Genomic DNA, 25915 nt, shown 5'->3' on the forward strand with positions numbered 1-25915 from the left:
CACATATTTTCGCGTCTTTGTTTGGAGATCGTGAAATAGCTACCTCACTAGTATAGACCCGTATGGTGAGGGCAGCGGAGTGCGCAACTGTTCGGTTATTCTATCGGCGAGCCACCCTTCCAGTAATTCCTCCGTTGGAGCCTGGTGATATTGCATCCTTTGTTCCACACGGCCCCATTCTACGTTATGCACCTCCTGCATCGGCAAACCTAATAGAAAGGAATAATACGAATTCCTATCATATTTTGGTTATTATTAGGAAGCACGATGAAATAACAGATAACTGAATGATATCATGTGTTAAGTAGGTATTAATTAGATTATTTTTATTAAGTTATCTTTAGCAATCAATAATACTTGTACATATCGTTTAGATTCCGGGCAGAGTTTCCGTATAATTGACATTGGTTCAGTGCAATGTTAAACAAGTGCAAGTACATAACCATTATGTAATGTTAGATAATGTTATAAACAAATATTTTTACGGTCAATAAAATATGCAATATATCACCTTTTCCTTCGGCATGAAAGAAGTCAGCGAGTAAGTCAAGGGCTTCCCGCAGCCTGTGGTGGTAGACCCTGGGTCTCTCCGCGCCACCCGCGTCGGCCTGGGTGGAGACTTCTTTCAGCACGGCGCTCCAGCACCCAGCCAGGGCTCTGGTGAAGGCGCGCGGCAGCAGCCACGTGTTCAGGGACGAGAGGTGCTGATCCAGGTACTCCAGAAGAGGAGTTATTGCCTTTGGGAGAATGCCACGAACTGGTAAGTTCTTTTACGGACAGCCCTACCTGTTTGTCAGATTTAGAAATATACCAAGATTTCTTTTAAAGATCTAGGAATACGAGTAGGTAATGAAAACTGAAAATTTAAATGTGACGCGTCTTACATTTTCAACATGTGAATTTATGATGATACGAGGCGGGATGCTATCGGGGAGCAGCAGGCGTATCAACTACGAAAGCTCATTTGAGTGGAAACGACAGATACGTCGCGATGGGTAACTTTTCAAAAGACGATAACGGGGTAACATATTTCGATGTAGGCACTTGATAGCAATTTAGGGTCCAAAATTTATTCGGAACCATAATTTCAAATATAAAAAGGTTTTTGTAAGTTTTATCTGTGGTTTTATTAAAAAAGTAGTAACTACAGTTAGTTTTAATAATTTCAAACTTAATGATTTCATCTACCTACCTAAATCACCTACCTAAAAGAAAATTATGTTAAGAGAGGAATTGCTATTGTGTGGCTAGTTACCCACCATTATTCATGTAGCCATTTAATATTTATTTCTAAGGGTCAGACAGACCTTATTTCGAAGGTTTTACAGACACTGTAGCTTGTTTCATAATAAATCCTTATTTACATTCTTACTTCAGCCGACAATTTCGCGCGGCTCTCTCTGCGTCAAGTAAAAATAAGGTTCTGTAATGAGTTTTTTACGCGTCAAGTGACTTACGTTTCGTGCTTATCTTTGTGTTTTTAAATGAACATTTTCCGGTTTAAAAAGTAACCAACTCGTCTGTTTTAATTAAAAATTATGCATGTACTTATAGTTACTTGATTCCAAGTAATACGAGAACTTTCTGCTTTTCTAATTTAATTTAAAGTAAATTTAATGAAGTACCTGCTCTACTTTCATCCATACGACTCATAATTCAATTAACTTTCTAAATCTTTCTATGATGATCATATTAATGTAATAAAAGTGAAAGTGTGGCGCAGACATGCTTTCAGCTGCACTGAAGCATACAACACAATTTAGATTATCTTAATTAGCTAAAAGTCTGTTACAATTTTCTAGATAAGTGGTTATTTCGTTTATTACATTCCAAGTAAAGGTACGGTATCGCGTAGCTGACGTAAAAATACTCATAGTTAATTGTTATTACTTTCCATTTAAAATAATTAAAATTCCTCTAATGGATGACTACTTACTAATCGAATGTAACACAATTTTTTGTGGAAGTGGTTTTTTTATTGTATTGTATAGTGAGTGAGGTAGACTTTTTACGGATACCTAGTACCTACTTTTAAAGATTGGAATTTGTTTCATCATCATCATCATTTCAGCCATAGGACGTCCACTGCTGAACATAGGCCTCCCCCTAACCGTACCGGAAAACGCAGCGTGAGACGTCCACCTACAAGGTGGACCGACGACATCGTAAAGGTAGCAGGGAAGCGCTGGACGCAGGCCGCTACCAATCGATCAATATGGAATTTGTTTGTGACTTCTCAAAATAGACACACTTTGAATCCCAGATATAGGTAGAACTACATACATACGCCACACTATTAGGTTTGGGTAACAAATTGAACTGAGTCTGCTTCGCTTTGTAGGTAGAAGCCAAGTAAGTACTGCAATCCGAATCGCAACCGTTCTCGTAGTACTGTTGCGCAACGGAAAACTCTGTGTTACCGGAGATCCTTGAGGACCTCGGCTGATGGAAACGCTAAAGTTAATTGTATTTGGCATCTGGCACTTATAGACATTTTAATATTATTATGAGAAATTGGCAGTCCTGATATAAATTAGTTCTTTATTATTTAACGACTACGAAAACAATGAGAAAATCAATACTAATTTTGTTTTGTAAATGTTGTTTTGCAAAACAACGCTATTAATTGACAAGCAAAGCTCGTAATGAGTAATTTGATCTCGAACCTAGAGATATCTTAAGTACTCTACATTTCCAATTAGAACGCAAATCACAAGGAACACAGCGATACCCCCTCTTGTAGAAGGCAATGAGTTGTCGTCCTTAGCTACATTAGCGAGAAGTTTAAACAGTGCCAGAGTACAAAAGCTTCGCCTTTAATTTACCTACGTTTCTAATTTGAGAGCTCCAGGACTTAAATGCAACATGATCTGATATAAAACGAACTCAAAACTCGATTCCAATTCAAGCATATTTTGAGGCTTGACCAATCAAAGGACAGAATCTATTTAAACTAGATTGAATCGAGTTTTGAGCGTCATTACGGTCCTATCAGTACCTGAAAAACATATCAGTGTGGTCGTATTTACAAAGTAACTGTCAGACAGTTTTGTGTGCCTACCTGTGCCGTCGGCAACGTGTCCGGTGACCAGGCCAGATGGAACACCGCCTTCCTAAGTGGCGGGCGGGAGCGTGCGGCAAGGGGCGCGGCAGCGCGGGCCGAGCGGGCATCCAGCGTGCCCAGGGCTCCACGCACCAGCTGCCGGGCGTTCTCATCGGCACTGCTCATGTGGTCTGTTCTGTTGCTAAACCTGAGAGGGAACCGTAGAGTGGGCTTGGTGATGAATGGCAATGATATTGACACACGTGTGCCACCACTAGCACGCTTGGAATGCATTTAAGTACAGCGCGATGAAAACAATTGGGTCATGCAAATGAGGAAATATATACAACGACAGTTAAGTGTTGAACTTTATCATAAAAGCTAAAATGGAGACGTCGCGTAATTTGATGAATTCAATTTCCTAAACAATAACTTTTTTATCAGACTCTAACCCCCTTACTAATAAAACTTACACGCTCGTTGATCAGTGTTTTAAAGTGACGTTTAATATGGAAATGTCATTTTAAAACAGTGATCAACAACCGTGTAACTTTTTATTAGTAAGGGGGTAAGAATTTAAAATGTTATTGCGAAACCAACTATAAATTACTTAACTTTTCCCAGAACAAAATGAGTCATAATAATAACTTTCGCTAAAATAATTACACAAAAAGTAGAAAGAATAAATGAACGTAATAAAGGAATAACTACAGGAGCCCTGCGAAAAGTAGAAAAGCGAATCATTTATATAATTTGCTCCACTCCGCGTTCCTTTCTGTTCCCATTTTGAGATTTGTTTCCTGCTTAGTTTATGGACTGATTCCGTACGAAGTAAAAAGTTTAAAATGCCGGTACGTACCTATAGTATACTTAGAGCTTAGATTTCATTAAGAACATAATACGTATACGTAAACGTTTTCTTTGTCGTATCACTTTATTTAAAGAGACGCGACGAAATTGGAGTAATTTTCTCATTCAAAGTAAACGTCCTCAAATTAAGTGGAAGTATTCCTTCATCGTCTTATATTGTTGATAAATGTGTTATTTTGTGTTGACGAATATTATGTCATTTCCCTTTATACAGCTTTTTGTGTACTATGTAATATAAATATTTGTGAAATTTTATGAGGTCACCATCAGCATTTGGTAGTAAATTTTCCATTAGTGATTATAGTTCTACCCATAAAGCTACGATAACAATCTAAACACATTTAGAAGCTTTTAACCACTCGCATAATTATAACTGAGGTGGTCTTATCTTTATGGTCTCGCGTTTACTGAACAACATGAAAGAACTGTAATAGCTTACACGATATGAACCTTCTGTCTTTTTTATTAATATCTCTATCGTAAGCGTACGAGTATGTATGTACCTACCGGCAGGAGTAAAAAAGAAAAGGGGTCGAAAATGGCCTGAATTGCTTCGAGAAAAGGATGGTACGGCCGTGCCGCTTTTTTGCTCGACTTGGTGGGGGCACTGCCGTGCCCCCAGATTCAGTTTCAATAATCTTTTCAACTACTCAAATTACATCATTTACATTCGTAACACGACGAGTCACTCAGGTCAAACGCTAAAGTTGCTTCAACTGCAAAGTGATAAAGTGTAGGTATATGTTTCCGATTACAAGTTTTCCAGTTAATCTCAGGGAAAAAACTTGCCAAACTTCTTGTGGGTTATACGATTTTCCGTTCTCTTTATTTAGCTTCTGAGTGTTTCTACAGGTCTACACATAACTGGGGCACGATAGAAAATGAGCAAATATACACAGATGTTGAACGTTCTTGTTATAAAAGTTGGTACACTCTCTCTGTGACATTTTTAGAACCCAAGTTATACTTTGAAAATTATTGTCTTTTCTATTGCAGCATTTGAGTTAAACGGTTTGTAATTAATGCTATGATTGGAGCAGTCGTGTTACAGGAAAGTGAAGGTTGTTCAGAGCGGGCGCTGAAAGCGTTGTGTAGGTTTGTGAAATAAGAGCTGAATTCGCTTGTATTTGCTAAACATGGTAGTACCTATATTCGTAGTATATGAGTCATAGTAGACATGCTACTCGTAGCATCGGCAATTCGTTCTTTACCTTTAGTTTTTTTACATTTAGGTACTTAGGTAAAGTTTTTAGACTGCGTGCATTCGATCACGGTGTCAACGTGATTTGTGTCCGAAATACGTACCTATTTCAATATCTCATAAAAATATCACACCATACCTATCATAAATAGGCATACCTACCTATGACGGTTCGTCGATTTAAAAGTATTTATGTACTTTTGAAAAGCGACTCGGTTGCCACGGGCTTTTATGTGCGATGTTATGATGTGAATCATTGAGAACCAGTGACGTGGAATTCGTCACCACATTGCAATAGGAATGCGACAAGTGACTCGCTCATCAGTCAGTCTGCTCAGGTGTTTCTTATTTCTTCGTGTTTTTTGTGCTTAATTTATGTGTAGGTATTGCAATTCGTATGTAAGTATTTTACTATTCAAATCGTCGATGCTTCACGCAGGGACGTTGTGGATATCCGTAACTGTAACCGAAACTTTCGGATATCCGAAATAAAAAAAATATCCGAAACCGTAACCGTAACCGATTCAAAAGTTTAGGATAGTTTCGGATGTAGTTAGTTTAAATTGTTTTTTGTATAGCATTATACGTAAAGGCATAACAGCCTGATTTACCTTTAAAATGCCATAGAGTATAATTTATTTTTTATTACTTTTTATTCGATGTAAAGTGTGCGGCCATGAATAAACCGTGTTGGACAACTATTGCAAATTGCATTCTTAAGCACAGATATCCGTAACCGTAACCGAAACCGGTATAATATTATTCCTATATCCGTAACCGTATCCATAACCGAAACTACATATCCATAACATCCCTAGCTTCATGTAGCGTGTCTGCTGCAGCCCTGATTGCAAGCGTCGGCGGGCGTCACGGTCGGCAGATTAGCGGCACTTACATGTGTTCGTCGTCGTACTCGGCGAGCGAGCGGCGCACGTACTCCAGATTGTTCACGATCGTGCAGATCTCTTCGGTGGTCTTGTTTTGACCTGGGACAAAAAAATTGATTAAGTTCCAAGAAGGCATAGTCGAGGAAATTTCATAATTCGCGGAAATACTTAGAGTTGTCTGTTAAGATTCCAATGTATAAAAAGACCATTATTTTTAAAAGCTTTTTACCTAAGTAGGTAACTTGGTAGGTAAATTTTCCGAAATTATATTTTTTTTTCTTTCGTTTCTTTCTGATTATTACTTCTTTTCTGATACTTACCTATATTTTGCTGAGTTTACACAATATTTTAAAAAATAAAATAAAACGTTCTTAAAAAAATATGCAGCTATCTACACGACACTTCATGATTTTTCCCATGATGTCTTTTTAGGAATAGTTAATTATTTTAATATTAATAATTTGGCAATTTTACTGCTATTACTCTAATTAGAAACTCGCTGAGAGTGGTCTTGTTTTGACTTGGGACAAAAAAATTGATTAAGTTCCAAGAAGGCATAGTCGAGGAAATTTCATAATTCGCGGAAATACTTAGAGTTGTCTGTTAAGATTCCAATGTATAAAAAGACCATTATTTTTAAAAGCTTTTTACCTAAGTAGGTAACTTGGTAGGTAAATTTTCCGAAATTATATTTTTTTTCTTTCGTTTCTTTCTGATTATTACTTCTTTTCTGATACTTACCTATATTTTGCTGAGTTTACACAATATTTTAATCAAATAAAATAAAACTTTATTAAAAAAATATGCAGCTATCTACACGACACTTCATGATTTTTCCCATGATGTCTTTTTAGGAATAGTTAATTATTTTAATATTAATAATTTGGCAATTTTACTGGGTTCGCTACAACCGCTGTCTCTATTATTCTTCTCATTAGCTTCGACAGCAAAGCAAAAGTAAAGAAATATACGTTTCTACACACATCAATTTGAAGACCTAAATCTACCTAGGCATTGAATTCACAGCCTTATTATGTCCATTGCCGCGCTGAACTTTGTAAAGATACGCTTTCGATTCACAGAAGCTCACTTTCAATGCCGCTTTACATACGCTGCGTCGAATATTAGAAATGTGAACGTTATTCGCATCGCAGCGTGAGATTTGAGGACAAAAATGCTTTTGCATTACTTATAGTAGACAATGAAATTAATGTGAATGGATCGGTCTTCAGAGGAGCGTAGCTGAGACAATATTGACAAGTGAGATTAATAGATGTAGTCGTGCTGAGAGGCGCCGGGCGGCGGCGCCGAGTGCCTCTTAAGCCGCATGAGGTAAATGAGAGTGACGTGCCCTCTGACACTAACGTGACCGAATCAACTAGTTGTTCATCATTGGGCGCCAATCAAGCTATTTATAACTTTGTGTATTTCAGTCATACATTGTGACCTTTTTGTAGATATTAAATGTTAGATAGTTTGAAGTGTAGCGTGGTGTAGCTAGCGAATAGAGAAAACTTTAAAGCTCCGGGCACACAGGATAACAAAACTACAAAACAAAAGTAATTCCGCACTAGCTTTTCGTGGCTTGGGTCTAAAACCACCCAATTAATTTTATTGATAAGGTAAACTAAAAAAGAAGGACTAAAAAGCAAACATATTATACTTAGAAAAATATAAATACCAATGCTTGATGAAATAAGGAATCAAAATAGCTTTGTCGCTGTATGTTTCCATGTAGGTAACTTTTTTCTTCCAGCAATATCTACAAGTGTCTACCTACATGATAAGCTGCTTAAAACATGTGCTTATCAGTTACAATCGCAGTAGAGTTCTCTCGACATCGTGTATGAATCGCGATATGGAAATAGTGTTTTCGCGAACAATATCCCATTTCCACTTCTCGGACCGGGCGGGATGGAAAATGCTAGACCGGATCGGGGCAGGGAATAGACTATTCCGCCTATTCGACGGAATTGTTAGGTATGTACCTGCGTAGGAATCTAGTACTGACCTACTTTCGTACTACGAAAATATGAATATTGAAATAGCAGACAGCAGCTTGAGAAGAATAGACGAACGTTCAGTGATCTGACGTAGGTTACTAATAATAAGTAATTACCAAATAAATAAATAGAAAAACCATAGACCTATAAAGTTTTGACGAAGGTTTGTTATGATACAAGTTAGATTTTGCCGGGGAAAGTTATTAGTCATAATTTGGTATCTATCAGAGACTGCTACTCAGAAGCCCACACACGTTCCACCTCAATTTCGCAGCCAGTTCGAGTTTATAAAGCGCTGACAGTAACGAATCGCTTCTGCAGACGCCGGCGGAAACGACAAATCTGCGCCTTCCGCACTCGCCGTATATTTTGAAGAATGCACTACGAACGCAGTGGCCTAGGTACGATTTCTGGACCAATTTGAAAACTACCTCTTCAGGATTGCCTAGCCAACATGAAATGCGACATTTCAACATTTTATAGCAAGGACAATTTTATTATTGTTTCTCAAAGTTTTACGAATAGTTATGTATGTAACGAGTTGGGCATCTAATTAACAACACTTTTGATGCTTGAAATCACCGTATAGTCACTTATGATTTGTCTATAGGTACATACAGTCTACCAATGTTATCAAAATTGCCACTTAAATGTTATAATTTAATATTGCGAAGATAAATATTTTGTTTTCTTGAATAATTTAGCAAAGCCTGCGAGACTAACGAAATCAAAGCAGTTGTAATAAGAATATTAATAATAAGCACATTTGAGAGCCATTTAATTAGGAGGCTTATTTAGTCTGGAGAGAGTAGACAGGGCCGGAGCATAAATGCAACATAAATTATTTAAATACTACGAAAATATGTTTTTTAAGTTAGTTAATAATTAATTAAAAGTAAAGACTAAATTCTCATGCTTCAAAGCAAAGTTGTAGATTAAGTAGTCGAATGGCCATAAAATAAGGCTCCAGCGGGTACATACCGAATTAGTGACCTCAGCTATTACTCTAATTAGAAACTCGCTGAGAATATGTGAGTATTGATTGAGCACTTGAATGATATAGAGACTGGACGGCTCCAGCTCGAAAACCCGACTATTATGCTGCTTCATGGAGCCGCTAATAGGACGCCACACAAACCCATGAATCGATATAATGGTTTTTACACTTACCGTGGTTCTCGTAGTATCCCTGGTCAGCCAGCGCCCCGTGCACGAGGTCGGCGTAATGCAGCGCGGTGGCGCAGGCCGCTTCCAGCAAGCGGAGGCTGCCACCGCCAGTACCCTCCTCGGAGCCACCAATGGCGCGCCACACCAGTCGCATGTGGTAGAGGCTGTTTGGATACGTTACTTTTTAACAAAATACGTCATGGCATTAGGTTCGCCTTATGTTATTACGTCATACTCTGTTATATTGTGCTCTGTTAAGTTTATCGTAAGAAAAAAGGGAATACTTTTTCGTGTGATCTTCCACCTCATTTTAGTTGTAAACGTAAAAAGTAAGTACGTTTCCCCATCCGTAAACTCGTAAACAGACACGTCTAATTAACTACAAAGTTACAAAGACAGAAGCCGCTTCCGCGTAAAGTAGTCAAATTGTAATAAAATGTGGACTGCGTAACGGAGATGAACAGCTGGAAATTAATCCGCAACAATACCGTCTTGTAAATGGGTTTAATCAAAAATCCTAGCAGATCACAGCGAAATTACACCGGCCCTGGTGCCCGCTGTGACTTTGTAACTCTTTATGTAAATAGCCCCGAGTTAATTACGGGCCTGGTGTTTGTTGATGAGCCCTCTTGCTCTGATAGTGCAAGAGTCAAATGAAAATTGAACGAAGCTGTGTGTGACACTCATGTAATTGTGCATTTGCGTCATCAGTCGCCCTTTGTTGCGGTTGTCGTGTAATTAATATCTTGAATACAAATTAACTAAATTTTGCAGATCTATTCTGTAACAATAATAAGCAATTTATAAAGTAGCGTTTGCCAATTTGATCAATGTGACCCGTCTGACTCTAAAGTTAAGAAGGTTTAAGTAAAAGCACATCTATTTTTCATAAAAAAATCACGTCTCAAAAGAAATTTTGCTTTTCTATCCCGAAGAGAAAAGCCATTTGAAATTCAGTAGTAGGTATTCATGTAGATACGTCAATGTAGTCCAAGGGATCTTTTGTGAATTGTATGTTAATTCTGTAGCCTGAATATCTACACACATTATAATATGTATAAATGCGTAATGCATAAATTAACTAACTAACTTTGTGGTAGACCACTTTAAAAAACTGAGAGAGAATAGGTACCTACTTGGTTACTGCCACTAAGTATCGGACTTAGTGTGGAAGAACAAAATACGAAGAAACTATACTTACGAGAAAATTTCATCTTACCTTTGAACAATTTCACAATACAGATGACAAATGAAAATGAATGAATGACTTACCAAGCCGCTGTGTCCACCGATGAGGTGCTGTGCTTCACGAGGTGTTCCCCCTCTACTGGGCGATCTAAACAATACATTACAAAATATAAATGTTTTAAATTGAAGCGAAGTAAAAGGTAAAAATAATTAACCAATGATTACTATGCCACTCGCTATCAGTATTAGCGTATACAATTCACAAGCAATCGTATAATTGTCTCGAACCAATAAAAGGTTTCGTGTTACGGTACAGTTTAGATTTCGATTGTTATCTAAATGGCCGGCTGCCTTAGCGCGGGTGTGAACCTTTGCCTTTTGCCCTCTCGACAATAACTGCCTACTCAAAAACAAATCTTTTCCCTCTAAACTTACGCCATGATTTCCTTTGAAGTTTTCAATGGATAACTTTTTACGAGTTTACGAGCTCTCTTCCTCCACGAAGGCAAGCTTCGGAAATGGTGTAACTTAGAATTTGATGGCTGTCAGTTTTATGGTGTGGTTGGTGTAAAGTCAGTATCTTATACTAATTATCTGCCTGAAGTACCTTTCATTATTATTAGTATACTTATTTACTAAGGTAAAGTGTATTACAATAGATACTCCTTATAGGGCCACCTTAAAAGTTTCACGTATGTACAGTAACACTTCTATCTTACGATGCAAATACTTTTTGTAAGTCGATTAACGTAGTTTCCTTTCTTACTACTTGCGTATACAACAAATGCGTAACAATGTACTTCCCCAACTTAAAAAAACTATTATTTTAGGGATACCTGGAGGTACTAAAAGGTTTAAGTAACACTTACCGAGTTCGACAGCCGCCCGGACCCTTTGCAGCGCCATAGTCTTGGTAACGGCCAGCCAGCGGTCCACCAGGGGCTCGAACCACCTGTGAGAGCATACCGCACTTATCGTATCTCCCTTTATTATTTATGCATCCACCATCAATATAACATTCCCCACAAATTTATGCGGCGACCGTAGGTAGCCCTACTTCGTTTTCACTATCGTTATAATATAGCAAGGCGTCGACTTTGCGAATATTTTACGAATGACATAACACCTTATGTAAGGAATGTTCATGCATAATTTACTTACTTTACAAACATGATGATTATGAAAAATGTGATGTACCTAATAAAAGTTGTAGGTATATGATTGCTATTTAAATATGAAATATCTGTCTGAGTATCACACATCTAATAATATTTTATCGCTAAACATTGTAGTTGAAGCATATCATATTGATATGACTAGGCAAAATAAAACACGAATTTTGCTCCGTATTAAAATCGTTCTTGCATTTAATCGGCCATATCGCTTTCGTATTCGAATTTTTGTTTACCTGTGGAAGCGGGGGCAGTCGGTCGAGAAATTTCTCTCGATAGCAATAAAATCAAGCCCTATATAAAATTATGATTTGATCATCCAAGCTTTCACGTCTCGGCGATTTTCCTCGCAAATCTAAAAGGTGTAAACAATCGACTGTTTGAGCCTCAGGAAAAAGCTTTTAACGTGGGGCTTCCAATATGTTGACATTTTTCACAGAGGCTTTTGTGGGATAAGATGCCTATATATTATTCGTAATTTACAGATGTTCAAGAGATTTATATGATTCTGTACTAAAAATGTTGTGTATTCTGTTTCTTAATTAACTAAATATTGTCTAAAACAAAATTTAGTCGACAATCGAAGCTCATATCGGCAAATTTTAAGTTACGTCGTTAATGAAACATTTCAAGTGAACAAAGTGCTAATCTCATCCGCGGTTTACAGGCTAATTAGCGCCGGCTAATTACCATCTTACTTAGCTAATAACCGTGCAAGCTTCCGTGACCCAAGCGAGTTGGCGTCTACGGCATTTTAATGTTTACAAGAATACCTTACTTCCGCAATAAAAGTTTCTAGCACTTGATATTTCTCGATCTTGGTCTTGATATTTACTGGTAGGATAGTCAGACATATTCCATAAAGATTTAGTTTTTTTTGGAGCTAAAGAACCTTAAAACACATCTGCTAACTCTACATGAAATCAATTTCAGATTTATGCTGATTATATGCACGCAGCATCTTATATTTTCATTTTATCCCGATCGCCTATTGAGGTAGAAATTTAAAAGTCTATTAGGTGGCGTAGCTGCGCCGCTTAAGTTCTAAAGAACCGGGGCAGAACTTTCTAATGCTGAACACGGAGCAATTATTCATCGGAGGGTACATTGTATATTGCGGATCATTATGTAATTAATATCTTAATTAGAAGAGGCAAGATGAATTATTGTGACATCAACCAACTGATGATTATTACTCCATTTGCCCTAAGTGAGTGAAATTGCCTTTCATCCGGAATATTATACACATTCCAAAGTTAGTGGCGCCGGAATCATTTGCACTGTCAAGCTAGTATTAAGTTAATCTACTGGATCACTAGGTGCTACATTTTTCTCCAAGTATGTAATTGACTAAATTAGTTAGATGTAAGTACCTACTAATCATTGAAAGTATTATTTTGATAACGAACTTTACACAATTCGCCGAAATACCGTACCTACATTTTTTGGAATATCAATGGTGAAGGAACATGGCGATGGCGTAATTTTGCCTTGTAATTTCCATATACTTACTAAGGCTGAGTTTAAAGGTAACTTTAACCGATGTTTTTTGTCAAAGTTAAAATAAGATGGTGGAACTCAGCATATTAAGTTATTTGATTCAAAGTTACTGAAATTCGAATGTTACAGCTTCTCGTAATTAAAATCTTCTCGATTTGCAAGGCTAGAATGAAGTGTTGGGCTAATGTGAGATGAATTAAAATTTGTATCTTGGAATTTTTCGTTAGTGTTGTCATACTAGTCAATAGTGCTTACTTGTAAGCGTCGAGCAGCTGCGGCGGCGGGTCGTGTGTAAGGTGAGGAGGCGGCGCGGGCGCAGCCGCTGCGCACAGCTCGCGCACCGCTGATAGCACCTCAAACGGGAGCGTCTTTGCCGACACAATACATACTAAACACACATAGTAATTATTCATTGTTGTACTCGTACGCGTGTCGCAATGTTATTTAATCGACTGGTAGATAAACGATGAAACATTTTAGACAAACAAACAATAAAGAGGGTTTAAAGGATAACACAAGTTTTAATGGAAATACTGTATTATTTCTGCTAGAGACTTAAGATCGATATGGAGCTCAATCTAGTACAATCGGTACAATTTCATAGAACAGTAACTACGAGTAAATGGTCGACAGATTTTTTCGATTGGTCCGTTTCAAAAAGGTAAAAGTATTACAGAAGCACCACTCTGTAGCTATCGAATAGAGATTAAGGTAGACGGAATTCTGTAACGGTGCCGTAGCTGCGTAGTACTCAAATAAAAAGTGTGGCCATTGCTACCAAATACCGTAGCAGCTACGATATGTACCGTAGTTACGTTTCGTAGCATTTTTTGTAACAGGTGTTATTTACATTTAGCTTTGCTTTAGATGCAATTTTTACAGAAATAGGTGTGTGTGACATAATGGTCATAAGTCTGTTATCGCATATACTTACTATAATATTAGCAATAAGTAGGTACTATTTATATTTTAATTTAATGTGTGAATATTAACGTTAGTAAATTATTTAGACATGAAAATTAAATAGGTACATTACACAGCATTGGTTGGACATTTTCACTCAAGATTTCTGTGGGTATTTTAATAGGTCAGCTGTAGGGCATCCTTTATCTAAATTGGGATCGTTATCCAAGTAGAAACCAACGGGGATTTTAGAATATATCAACCAAAATAGATTTCACTGAATTTGATCAAACTTGGTGATTTTCCGTTAGACTCCGGGCCTTCGTTGTACTATATTTGTAAAGGACTAAGAAGATGTAAGACCGAGATTACAGTGAAATTGCCGACTATCAAAACAATTTCAGTACCTAGTTCTCTTTAAAAGATACAGTACCTTTAAGTAGGTTAAGTAACTCTCTAGCGTTGATAGAAAACATTTCCATTTAATATTCAAATTGTAAGCTATATTACTATATTTATATCATAATATGAAGAAATAAACTTAAACATATCTCTCTAAGTACCTACATCAATGGCAAAAGAGCAACTTGTATTTATTTGTTAAAAGGATACGCTTTGCACACAAATTAAAAATAAGGGCTGCTAAAGGAACCACAAAACCGTCATACGGTCAAGCTAAACAAAACGAACGAGATCTTATTATATGTAGTTGTAAAAAATGCAATTTTGCCACAAATGTATCACAAGCGCTCAACGGTTGGAATGTGCAGGTGTCAAAATGTCCATACGGACCGGCTGTTAGTGTGGCAAAAAGTATGAACGTCAAAAAGTCCCAGTGTCAAAATGTACATTATCACCATGGTTACAATGGTTTAGTGACAAATGGTACACATCACAAAATACGAGTACAACAAAAGCTGTGATAGATAAAATGATCAACTGATTTATTGTGCTCATGATTAAATTAATAAAATTAAATGTCAAAATGTTCAATGTTCTTGTAGTCTAGTCAATAGAGTTTTTTTGGGCATTTTTACCTTGATACATTTAAACACGTGTTCACATTAGCTATTATACAATAAGACGCTTGTTTGAATAAACCCGAAGACATTTTAACTTCAGATCATTTTAACCATTGCTCATTTCGACGTTTATACTTTTTGCCACACTAACAGCCGGTCCGTATGGACATTTTGACACCTGCACATTCCAACCGTTGAGCGTTTTTTCGCATTGACTACCCACTCCCAGAATGATCACAAGTACCTCCATTTCCCTGTTCGTCGTACACTTCCTCCTCGGCGACGCCGCACCAGCCCTCGGCCACCCAGTGCTCCACGCACTGCCGCACATCTTCCGACACCTATGTTTATTTACATTGTGTTAATAAATATTACAAACTTACAAATTAGTGAAACATACATTACTTACAACTAACTAATGTTTAGTTATAAGTATTGTAAATTCTGTCTTTTCAGTTTCAAATTACTTAGCAGTGAAAACTTCTAGGTTTAGGTACACCTCATTTTACATATGTTATATTTTGTATTAAACTGTAAGCTGTATGTTTTCCTAATAAAGAATATTGCGTAATGCAAAAATGTGTTTGCAAAAATGTCTTTTTAAATTAAAAAGGAAGAGTTTATATTGCCCCCACTTTTTAAGAGATCTTTATAATATGTAGATTTCAAACATTAATGACGAAATAATTGAGATGAGGTTCATTATTACGTGTTATGATTTAAAACCATTTATGTAACACATCCATTTAGGCACTACTAAAAAGAAAAAGAATAACAGAAACATTTGAAATACAAAATGACATAACTCGTGCACAAGGATTTTTAATAGCAGTTAAATGCTTGCCCTTGTTCTACTTTACTATTTCTTGAACGAATGAAACCTATTCAGAGACAATAAACATAGGGTTATAAATAAGTGCATGAACTTTCCGCAATTATTAATTTATACTGGGAATTGCCAGCTGGATTGGAATTCGCGCTTGAGAACACAACATGTGTGGAAATCAGCAAATTATATGGACGGACGAGACATTCAACATCAAATAAGCAAGAATTACATACCACATGTTGCGTAGACTGGAATAAACATTTAAAAATTTTTGATATTTGATTTTTGACAAGTCCTTTGCTAAGTTACCAGAATCGCTCATGCTTTTGTTTTAACAAAATACTATTTCACAAAATTACGATATCATATATCAGCATAGTGTATATTTTAATCTTCTCATACTCTTTAAAGGGATTTTACTGGAAATATCCATTACGGAGAAATGTTGGGTATTGGCATAGTTCTCGGAAACATAAATTGAATTCAATGATGCAGCTTAATTTAATTTTCCACTGAAAATCTAGGTTGCGTTCATCTCTCTAATAATATTTAGCCAGTAAATGTTTTAAGCAGAACTGGATGCTAGAATTATTACCAGGAACTTAAATAGATATTTAATTTATGAATTAGGCCTCTTAGTTTTTTAAATGAGTGAGATCAAGTTTAACTCTACAAACAATATACCTACATTTAACCTAAAAATAAAACTTTCTCAGAACCACTATTAAAGCACTCAGCTCTAGTTCATGAAGTTCTGGGAAGTTACAATAAAAATAAGAGACATTCCTAGTACGAGATGACTCAACAGCTTTTGAAAAAAATTCGAAGTTTTGAGGCAAACTAAGTTAAGTTTGTGTAAATACTGACTTCGAAAAGTTTTCTAGATCATTAATATGTATAAGAATTGTTATCCAGGTTAAAGTATTGTCTTTCTTTTTTATTTATTCCGGGTTGTTTGTAGACTTTGATTTGAGAGAAATCTGAATGAAATCATACTTCAAACAAACATTAAATCAACTTACCATCTTATCAATTTGTGTGAAGACAACACTGAAGTATGGCACATTGTTAGTCCTGAAACAAATATATACGATATTATAACAAGAATGTATGGATTTGTAAAAAAATATCGGATACTGTTGTATACGAAACACATTTTGTTTCATCGTAAGTAAAAAACCCTTGCGATTAAAGCAAAATACAGCACATCAGACGTAAACGTTGACTAACAGACTTTAAATTAATATATTATCTGTGTTTTCCTAAAATTAAAATCAAAATGCGTTCACATGTTAGACCAAAATGGTTAAGTAAAGGAATTAGACTTTGTAGTAAACGGAAAAGAGAATTATTATGGAAATATAGATCTAATCCTAACAACAAAAATAAAAACCTACTTAAATCGTATGCTAGACGTTATAAATCTGTAATAAAATTGACCCAAAAAGCCCAAAATAACTTTTTTATAAATAATTCTCTAAATAAATGTAAAAGTACTTGGCAAATTATAAATAGAACCAAATCAAGATATCCCAAGGAAAGCATAGATAAAATAAAAATAACAGACAGAGTGATCACTAACCCCAAAGACATTGCTAATGCTTTTAATGACTATTACATTAACGAAGTTAAATCAGAAAATAATCTAAAGTTAAATGATAAATCTACAGGATCTAATCTGAAAACAATTTTTATGGCACCTACTACTCCTGATGATATCCAGGCGGTAATACTTTCTTTGAAAAATACAAATAGCGCCGGTTATGATGAATTAGTGACAATGATAATAAAAGATTCATGTGTTATCATTTCGCCAGTGCTTAATTTCATATTCAACCTATGTATTGAACAGGGTATTTTTCCAGAAATGCTAAAAAAATCTATTGTCAAACCCCTCTTTAAAAAAGAAGACAGGACGAATATGAGTTTCTACAGACCGGTAGCAATGATCCCAATATTTTCAAAAATATTTGAGAAATTAATTTATAAGCAACTGAATTCATTTCTAGAAATTAATTCTATTTTTACGCCCCAACAATATGGTTTTAGGAAGAACAAATCAATTAATATGGCAATTTACAAATTTCTTCAAGAAGTGACCACAAATATGGATCAACGGATACCTACCGTTGCGGTGTACATGGATCTATCGAAAGCATTTGATTATGTGGATCACAGAATTTTGTTGAATAAATTATATAAGTATGGTGTTAGAGGAAATGCACATGATTTGATAAAATCTTATTTGACAGGTAGGGAACAAGCAACACAAATTGATAAAATTAATTATGCAACAAAAACTGAAACTATATATCAATCAGAGTTTAGGGAAGTCAAATATGGAGTCCCACAAGGAAGCGTACTGGGACCATTGTTATTTTTAATATATATTAATGACTTGCCATCAGCAACAAAATTAACCAATATGACATTATTTGCGGACGACAGTACTTTTTACTAATGACAATTTTAAAGAATTGGAAACTGACATTAACAATTCCTTGACAACAGTTATAAATTGGCTTGATAATAATAATCTTAAAATAAATTTGGACAAAACTTTACTAATGAATTTTAGACAGCGAACAAAAAATAAAGAAATTAACATTAATATTAAATATTCTAATAAAATAATCAATGAAACAGAAACAACAAAATTTCTAGGACTTTATATTGATAATACATTAAAATGGAAAAATCATATTGAACATGTGTGTAAAAAGTTAAGTCAGTTTTCTTATGCATTATATAATTTGAGAAAAAATGCCAATGAATCCACTTTATTGACTGCCTATCATGGCTATGTAGCGTCGACATTGCGATATGGTGTCATGTTTTGGGGAAATTCAACAGACAAAGATCTTGCGTTTAGAGCTCAGAAACGATGCATACGAGCAATGTACAATCTGAAACAGACTGATTCATGTAAACCATTTTTTGTTAAGCTAAAAATTTTGACCGTACCATGCTTGTATATTTTTGAGTGTGCAATGTTTGTTAAAACTAATTTAGATTTATATTCTTTTAAAACTAGAGAGCGTCACAAGCACAAGTTATGTACAGTGGCCAGCAAGACAGCTTTGCTTCAAGGAAGTGTCTTCTGCAACGCACCGCGTATCTTTAATAAAATTCCCGAGTCCATTCGAAACTCTGAAGATCTGATATCTTTTAAACGAAATCTTAGTGATTTTTTGACAGAAAAATGTTATTATAAGACTAGTGACTTTTTGACGGACCAAATTGTTTATTGATCGATTATTTGAAAAATGTTGAATAATTACTTAATATGTTTGCACCTAACCTTCAGCATAAACTTTAACCCTAGAATTAAGCACTAACTATTGTATGCCTTCAAGGCGGAACGCAGCCGATCTATATCCATTTATAATTTGACAACCTATGTACCTGTGATTCACAATAAACGTATTTTGAATTTGAATTTGAATTTGAACACCTATATATCTATAAAAGCGAAAGATCACTGACTGACGTACTCATCACGAAATCAGGAGGTGTTCACTTACGTCTCGAAAAGCGGGTGGTAGTAAGTCAGGCCCTGCTGCAGATCGATTTGCACGAGGGTGATGAGATTCACGAGGTCCTCACCACGCTCCGACTCCGTGTCCTGGGCACATAAAGCCTCGTACCACTCCGCTGTACCCTTACGCAGGCTGCCCACTATCTCTGTCCTGTGTACAAGGTTCATTGTTAGGGCAATTTTGGAGTAAGTAGTTGACCGCCACTCATTTCATTTGACAACCGAAAAAATACAACTCTGAAAATATATAATTTTTTCGCTGCTAAAACGAATTATGCCAAACGTGTTACACGAAATCATAAAGCATAGGTAAATAAATAACAATAAATATTTGCGTAAATGTTTAAAATACCCTTATTACATGTCCATATGTGTTCAGTCACGAATGTTTGAATAACAATGCACGGTACAACAGCGAGTTTACGGCTCTCATTCAATGCGTGATATTTACATAACGTTATTGCATATCATTTTCATATAAACTCTCTGAAATACACCGCCTTCCGAATAAATCATTGATGGTTCATACAAAACGTAGCTTTATAAGGTAAACGTATCTAAACACTGTTTTAACATTTGGTTCTTTAAGGAAGGTACCTACTTAAGTAAGTACCCAATCTAACTAAAGAGCTAATTGAATACTCTGAGCTTCTTGTAATATCTTAAGAACCATATCAATTACCGACTCAAATTTCCAGAACTGACGAGGATAATTTTTCTAAGTACTTCAATTACTTGACTAAGAATCCTTTTAAATGTAATCGTTTAATTTCAGATTAGGAGAGTGCTCCAAAGAAACTTTCCACTTAAATACTCGCCTGATTTCCTTGTTGAAGGGACAACATCTCCAGAACGCTTTCATTTGTGACAGCTGACTTAAACATCGCAGCAGGAACTCCAGCCTGTAGGGAAAGTTTTACGTAAGTAAGAAATAATAAGAGCTACAGAAGTTGCAAGTATAAATGTATTATTCAATCAACCAATTTGTTTCTGTCGCTTGTTTGAGCCAACGTGTAATACCGTTGTAATTGTTTGTTTTCAGGAATAATACTTATCGCTCGTGAAATTTTCAATATAGGTTTTGATGTTAATTTACAGAATAAAAGAATAGGTATCAGACCAAGCTCTTAGCTGAAAACAGTGGAATAAGATTTCACTTTTTTGTGAGTTTAGGTACCTACCAACATATCATTATTTCCGAAACATGCCTAACAATCTATCTAAGCACCCACCTAACGTAATTGATCAAAAATTATTTATATTGTTACTTAGTGGCTTATAATTTTTCTTAAGTGAGGACTCCAGCCAAACAACCGTCGTTAATATTATAATGAAGTCGCCAATTAATGTCGCTTGGGAGCTGATCCCACTGAGGCATTGTGGTTTGCCTGCTCCTAATCAATTATTCCGCCCTCGAGGCCCGCAAACCTGTCCCGTTCCGAACTGCTTCAGAAAATTACTCTTTTTGAAGCTGAGGTTAAGAATTTATTACACCAGTAAAGATAAAATTAGTATCGGCTTTTTTCTGAAGGGTTATATTAAATTCGTTATTAAACACCTGTTCATGCTAAACATTCACCTTGTGCTTTGAGAATATTGAGCTTTCGCAAAATTCAATTTTGTGTTATGAAGACTTGAATCAACTATGATTATATGCGAGCTGGATTGTACTTAGCTTACATTATTCCATTTAAACCTCAAATTAAAAGTGGTAAGTGTCGCTGGCTAACAAAATCTTAATGTAAGGTGCCTTAGCTACGTAGGTTAGTCTAATAAATGTATAATTTTTATCTTGTAGATTAGCGCCATGATCGTAGAGTTAGTTGGTACTTTAATTTTGCCCATAATTAATGACGTAGGTAACATGTGTAGGAAACTGTCTGTAGACAAAACGAATCGGTTTAGTTCGGGTTTCACTAAGGTATTAATCTATAAATACGACGAATATTAACAAGGACTTGTTACATAGTAATGAGACTACTAGGAATTTGGGTCCTACATGAGATACAGTTCAAACACAGGACTCTTTGACGCACGTATTGGGGCCTAAAGTATACAACCGATTGCCTAAAATAGTGAAAGAAGCGGTATCACTCCATTCTTTCAAATTTCAATTAAAAAAGTGGTTGATCGAGCAGGCGTTCTATAAAATTGACGAACTGTTTGGAATTTAATTATTATTGACACTGTTACCCACTATTTATTTTGACATTTAATTGACATTAATTCTATTTGTATTATTAATTTATTTGGACATGATGTGTATTTCTTTCTTATTAATACTGCAATTGTTTATTATTAATAAGAAAATATATTGAAAATTTGACATGTAATGAACATTATGAATAAATTTCTTATTCTTATTCTTATTCTTATTCTTATTCTTACCTACCCACTCTTTTCAGAAACAACAATCGGTAAGTATAAGGTATATAACGGTAGATAGATTAGTGTTTCTCTTGAAAAGTCAAATCGAACGATTTCTGTTTATTTGATCACTCTCGTTAGGTACTCTAATAACTCTAACCCAGAAACGTGTTTCCTTAGATAGGGATAAAGAACTTTATAGAAATATCACAACTATTTGTCCTCTCTAGCAAGACGCAGTCACTTCACTTTAAAAAGTTCTTAGCTTTCTGCCAACTGTTTTTAAAATATCAACTTAAACTTGTGCAATACGTGTATTCGAGTCGACCTGACCATCTAAGTACTCGTACCTAATAAAAGTCACAAAGTTAGATATTAGGTACAAGTTGATATGAGTAGCACTTCTTATCTCAGAAGTCTCTACTAAATGACGAAATTCACCTGAATTGTTGCATGATCGCGCCTACAGTTCGCGGTGCAGAAGCAGTTGGGCAGCGCACGCTCTACGAACTCGCCGAAGCAGTCGGCGAGCCAGCGCTCCTCGTCGCGCGTCACGCCACCTGAGACACCGCTGCTACGTCATTACACCTGCTAACACTCACTTGTTGAGGCTGTAGTGGTGCAGCACGGGGTACAGGTCCCGGTGCAAACGCAGCTGGTGTAGCGCGCGCTCTACAAACTCCCCGAAGCAGTCGGCGAGCCAGCGCTCCTCATCACGCGTTACGCCGCCCGAGTCTCCGCTGCCGCTGCCACTGCTGCTGCTTGAGCATTCGCTCGCGCACCAAGCACGCTCCAGCTCGGTAAGCAGCTTGTACATGTATCTAAATAATAACAATTTACAGGTCTCAGAGTAGTATTTCGGTGAGAAACCAAACCAAAGACAAAAGGTTATTGTGTATTTAAAGTAGTCTGAAAAGTTTTACTCAAAATCAAGTAAATTTTTGTCAGCCACATGTCTTCATTAGAGGCGTATAATTTAGATACGTTATAACTAGGAGATAAAATATTGTAGGTGCTCAATTTTAGCACACAGTATCTAGGAGATACAATTACAAGAGAAAGTAAATACTCTAAAAAGTACTTGGGATCCAGCGGAGCATCACTGTTCAAGCGGCAGGCAGCAGCGAATCTAGCGATGGCGGCCTGCAGCGCACTCATATCCCCCTGTATGGCGTGCTGGTGCAGCAGCGTCTGCGCCGCGCCGCCAAGCTCGCCCTCCCATGCGCCTGCGTCGCTCTCCGCGCCGCTCGCCGCGCCGCACGCCGCTGTCTCCACCTCGTGAGCGAGCAGCACCCCGAATAGGCGCTCATGTTGGCGAACCTACATCATTTATTTATGTACAGATCACAGCACTTCAGCGTAAACAAGGTGTAGTTTACCATAATAGTTTAAAAATCGATTAAGTAACTATAGTTTGGAAAGAGCAAACAAAGTAATAAATAGGTAAATAGAATAAGATTATGCTAATAACTTATGAAATTTTCCTATTTTATAGACAACCTTATAGACACTTTAATGGAATTGTTTTTATTAGTAACTGAACACTAATTTTGTGCTAAACTTTTATCAAAAGGAAAATGTTAAGTGAGTTTGTTAGAAGAATCAATATTGTTCTGCAATAAAAGGAGTTTGATCGTGATAATTAATGTCTGATCATGCTCCCGGAAAGATGCTACCCTTAATTTGAGAGAGCAGGGTATAATGCAAACCTTAGAATTGGGATGCGAAAACTTGTGGAGCGAAAAAAGCCAGTCCCATTGAGTCACAGTGGAGTGAAAGAGGTGCCTCCGAATGAATTGGATTTATCGCGTAATCGCAATTTCGCTTCACTCGCTCGCTCAGTTGATTACGTGGGACTAAAACACTTTCACCCAATGAATACGTTATCGAGATGCTGGCAATTTTTCGCCACTAAAATTTGGTATTCAACATCACAAATTGATGGCTTAAAGTAATCATACCAATATAATAAACACAAATACCTTGAAAGGAAACTACTCTAGAAAATGTAGGTACGAATATAGTTTCGAAATATACTTAGTAGCTGAAAATAAATGAATATTTGAGATGTTTCACTTCATACCGAAAATATATTACAAAAAACAGAAATAAAAGGCGAAAACTTCGTAAGCAATAAGTAAAACATGTTTTTGGAACAGGAAAATAGGAGAGCTGAATTCAGAATAGACATTGATCTACATTCACTGGAAGATCCGATTATTCAAAAAGGAGCAGCTTTTTTGTTAGGGACACAATCGTTTGATCGGGTGGTTCGGGGAATCGCCTGCTAATAATAGACTGATAAGATTGTTAATATGATATTGGATAAACAAGGCATTGTGGGCGAAAATAACAATATGTGCGATGGAGCGTGCGCGACGAGAGCCGCCCAGCCGCCCGCCCAGGCGGCAGCCGCCCGCTGCACACAAAGGGCCGCGTAACTATAGCGACTAATGGCTCGCTGCAAAAAGCCAATAAAATGTTTTATGTACGGTGCATTGGCTCAGCAGATTAGCAATATTGAACTGATACGCTATAATCCACGATATGTCAACGCCGCGCTTTATTATAAAGTTATGGTTCCGCTCGTACCAGAAAACGTTACTCGATCGGAAAAAACATTTTATGTTATTAATATCCGAGGCACTTGAGCGTAAAATTAGACTAATGGAGCAGGAGGAAAATCACGCAGCTACGAATATACTACTCCTTTCGATTGGAAAAGTACTTTGGTTTCCGATTACTTATCCGTTTGACCCCCGCCGACATAATATTTTTTCCTTGTTCCACTTTAGTAGAAGTAAATGACTCCTACCAAAAACACTTTGTTATGTGTCGGTCTAGTTCAAGCGCAAACGTTAACGAACCAAATTGGTTTGCATGATGTGGTTAGTGGTAACTGTAAAAGTTATGACTGGCGAAACACGCGCTCCGACGAGAACGAGAACTGAAAAACAAACAATTTGAGTTTGTATAGCTGTCAAATTGGTTAACGGATACATGTTTTATGACATGAATTAGTCCATTTTCAATTAAATATGGCTTACTGAACACAATATTTTTAATTTTTAATAATAGCTTTATTTCCTAGAAGTAGTAAAGACAATAAGAACATTTTTAGCGGCTTCTGCACTTAGGCTCGGTTGCACCATCTTACTTTAACTGTGACAAACGTCAAAAATCTATCAAACTCCATACAAAAAACACCGGTTATCGATATAGTTACGATCAAAGTTAGGTGGTGCAACTCAGCCTAAGATAACGCTTGTATCGCAGCTACCAAATAACACAACTCTAAAACGTAAATTACAGTAGCAGTTGGACAAACGGTTTGACTTATAAGCTAATGACAAAATAACATAAAAATATTAAAACATTACTATTTAGATTTAAGTTTTGAAACAAAATTGGTAAGTTTGTGTTTTGGTACAAATACAAGTTTAATTAGGTATTCAAAATATGCCGTAAATATCCTCTAAGTTAGTATTAATAACAATTCGAGATTTTTTTTAGTTTAGTTTAGTTAGTAGAAGTGTATTATTTAAAACGCATAAATTGTTAAACTACTCGTATCTTTTTCCAAGTTTTAAATCAATTAGGAAAAAGGTACTTGAAGGATACATCACTTTACTATTAGTTAATATACATAATCTTTTCCTTTCTGTTCTTTACTTTGGTGTGCAATAAAGTGTATTTATTATTATTATTATTTGTACGCTTTGGAGCTCACGGGTCAAAAGTGGCCCGGTCCTTTATAAGGCTTGCGTGGGGATACAAATCCAACACATAGAGGCCGTTTTAAGCGCAAAATAATCGACAAAAGTGAAAGTGGTGCACATACTGGATCTAGTCTCTGACTATATCATGGGATGTAGCCAGAGACCATCCCCAGCCTGTGCACAGGAGCTATTGCAGTTAATAGAGAATGGACTAGGGTTATGGATGAATGATGGATGGACTGGTTACTGGGCTATGGATGGAGACTACGGGACACCTGCCTGGTTCATAGTCTCTGACTGAAAAAATGGCAGGCGGTGACTAGCCAGCGACTAAATGGGCCCCCCCTGGCGTCATGGGTCGTATAGACCGGACTGAGGGGCAACATTGGCGTCTGCCAGCTCAGGGGTGTAGAGAGGTGTGCTGCGCTTTCTCCGGAGTTACTCGCGGCGTTATGCCCTTTAACACTTCCACCCCTGGAGCATATAGCTTTAGCGACTCCATTCTG

The 25915-nt window shown here is 36.6% G+C and overlaps 1 protein-coding gene across 1 annotated transcript in view; it reads right to left on the bottom strand.

The window, feature by feature from the left end:
• The window catches only part of LOC135077303 (BAI1-associated protein 3), a 65575-nt gene that overhangs the window by 5956 nt on the left and 33704 nt on the right, over positions 1–25915 (bottom strand). Inside the window, exons 8-21 of the mRNA XM_063971835.1 lie at positions 22772–23010; positions 22293–22511; positions 20142–20225; positions 19310–19474; positions 16808–16859; positions 15201–15297; positions 13287–13419; positions 11229–11311; positions 10444–10507; positions 9175–9335; positions 6010–6100; positions 3062–3251; positions 512–737; positions 44–209 (exon numbers count right to left, since the gene is read on the bottom strand). Of these exons, the coding sequence (XP_063827905.1) occupies positions 44–209; positions 512–737; positions 3062–3251; positions 6010–6100; positions 9175–9335; positions 10444–10507; positions 11229–11311; positions 13287–13419; positions 15201–15297; positions 16808–16859; positions 19310–19474; positions 20142–20225; positions 22293–22511; positions 22772–23010 (1970 nt within the window). The remainder of the gene's footprint in view (positions 1–43; positions 210–511; positions 738–3061; positions 3252–6009; positions 6101–9174; positions 9336–10443; positions 10508–11228; positions 11312–13286; positions 13420–15200; positions 15298–16807; positions 16860–19309; positions 19475–20141; positions 20226–22292; positions 22512–22771; positions 23011–25915) is intronic.

The sequence above is a fragment of the Ostrinia nubilalis genome, chromosome 13 (assembly GCF_963855985.1).
Source record: "Ostrinia nubilalis chromosome 13, ilOstNubi1.1, whole genome shotgun sequence".
NCBI lineage: Eukaryota > Metazoa > Arthropoda > Insecta > Lepidoptera > Crambidae > Ostrinia > Ostrinia nubilalis.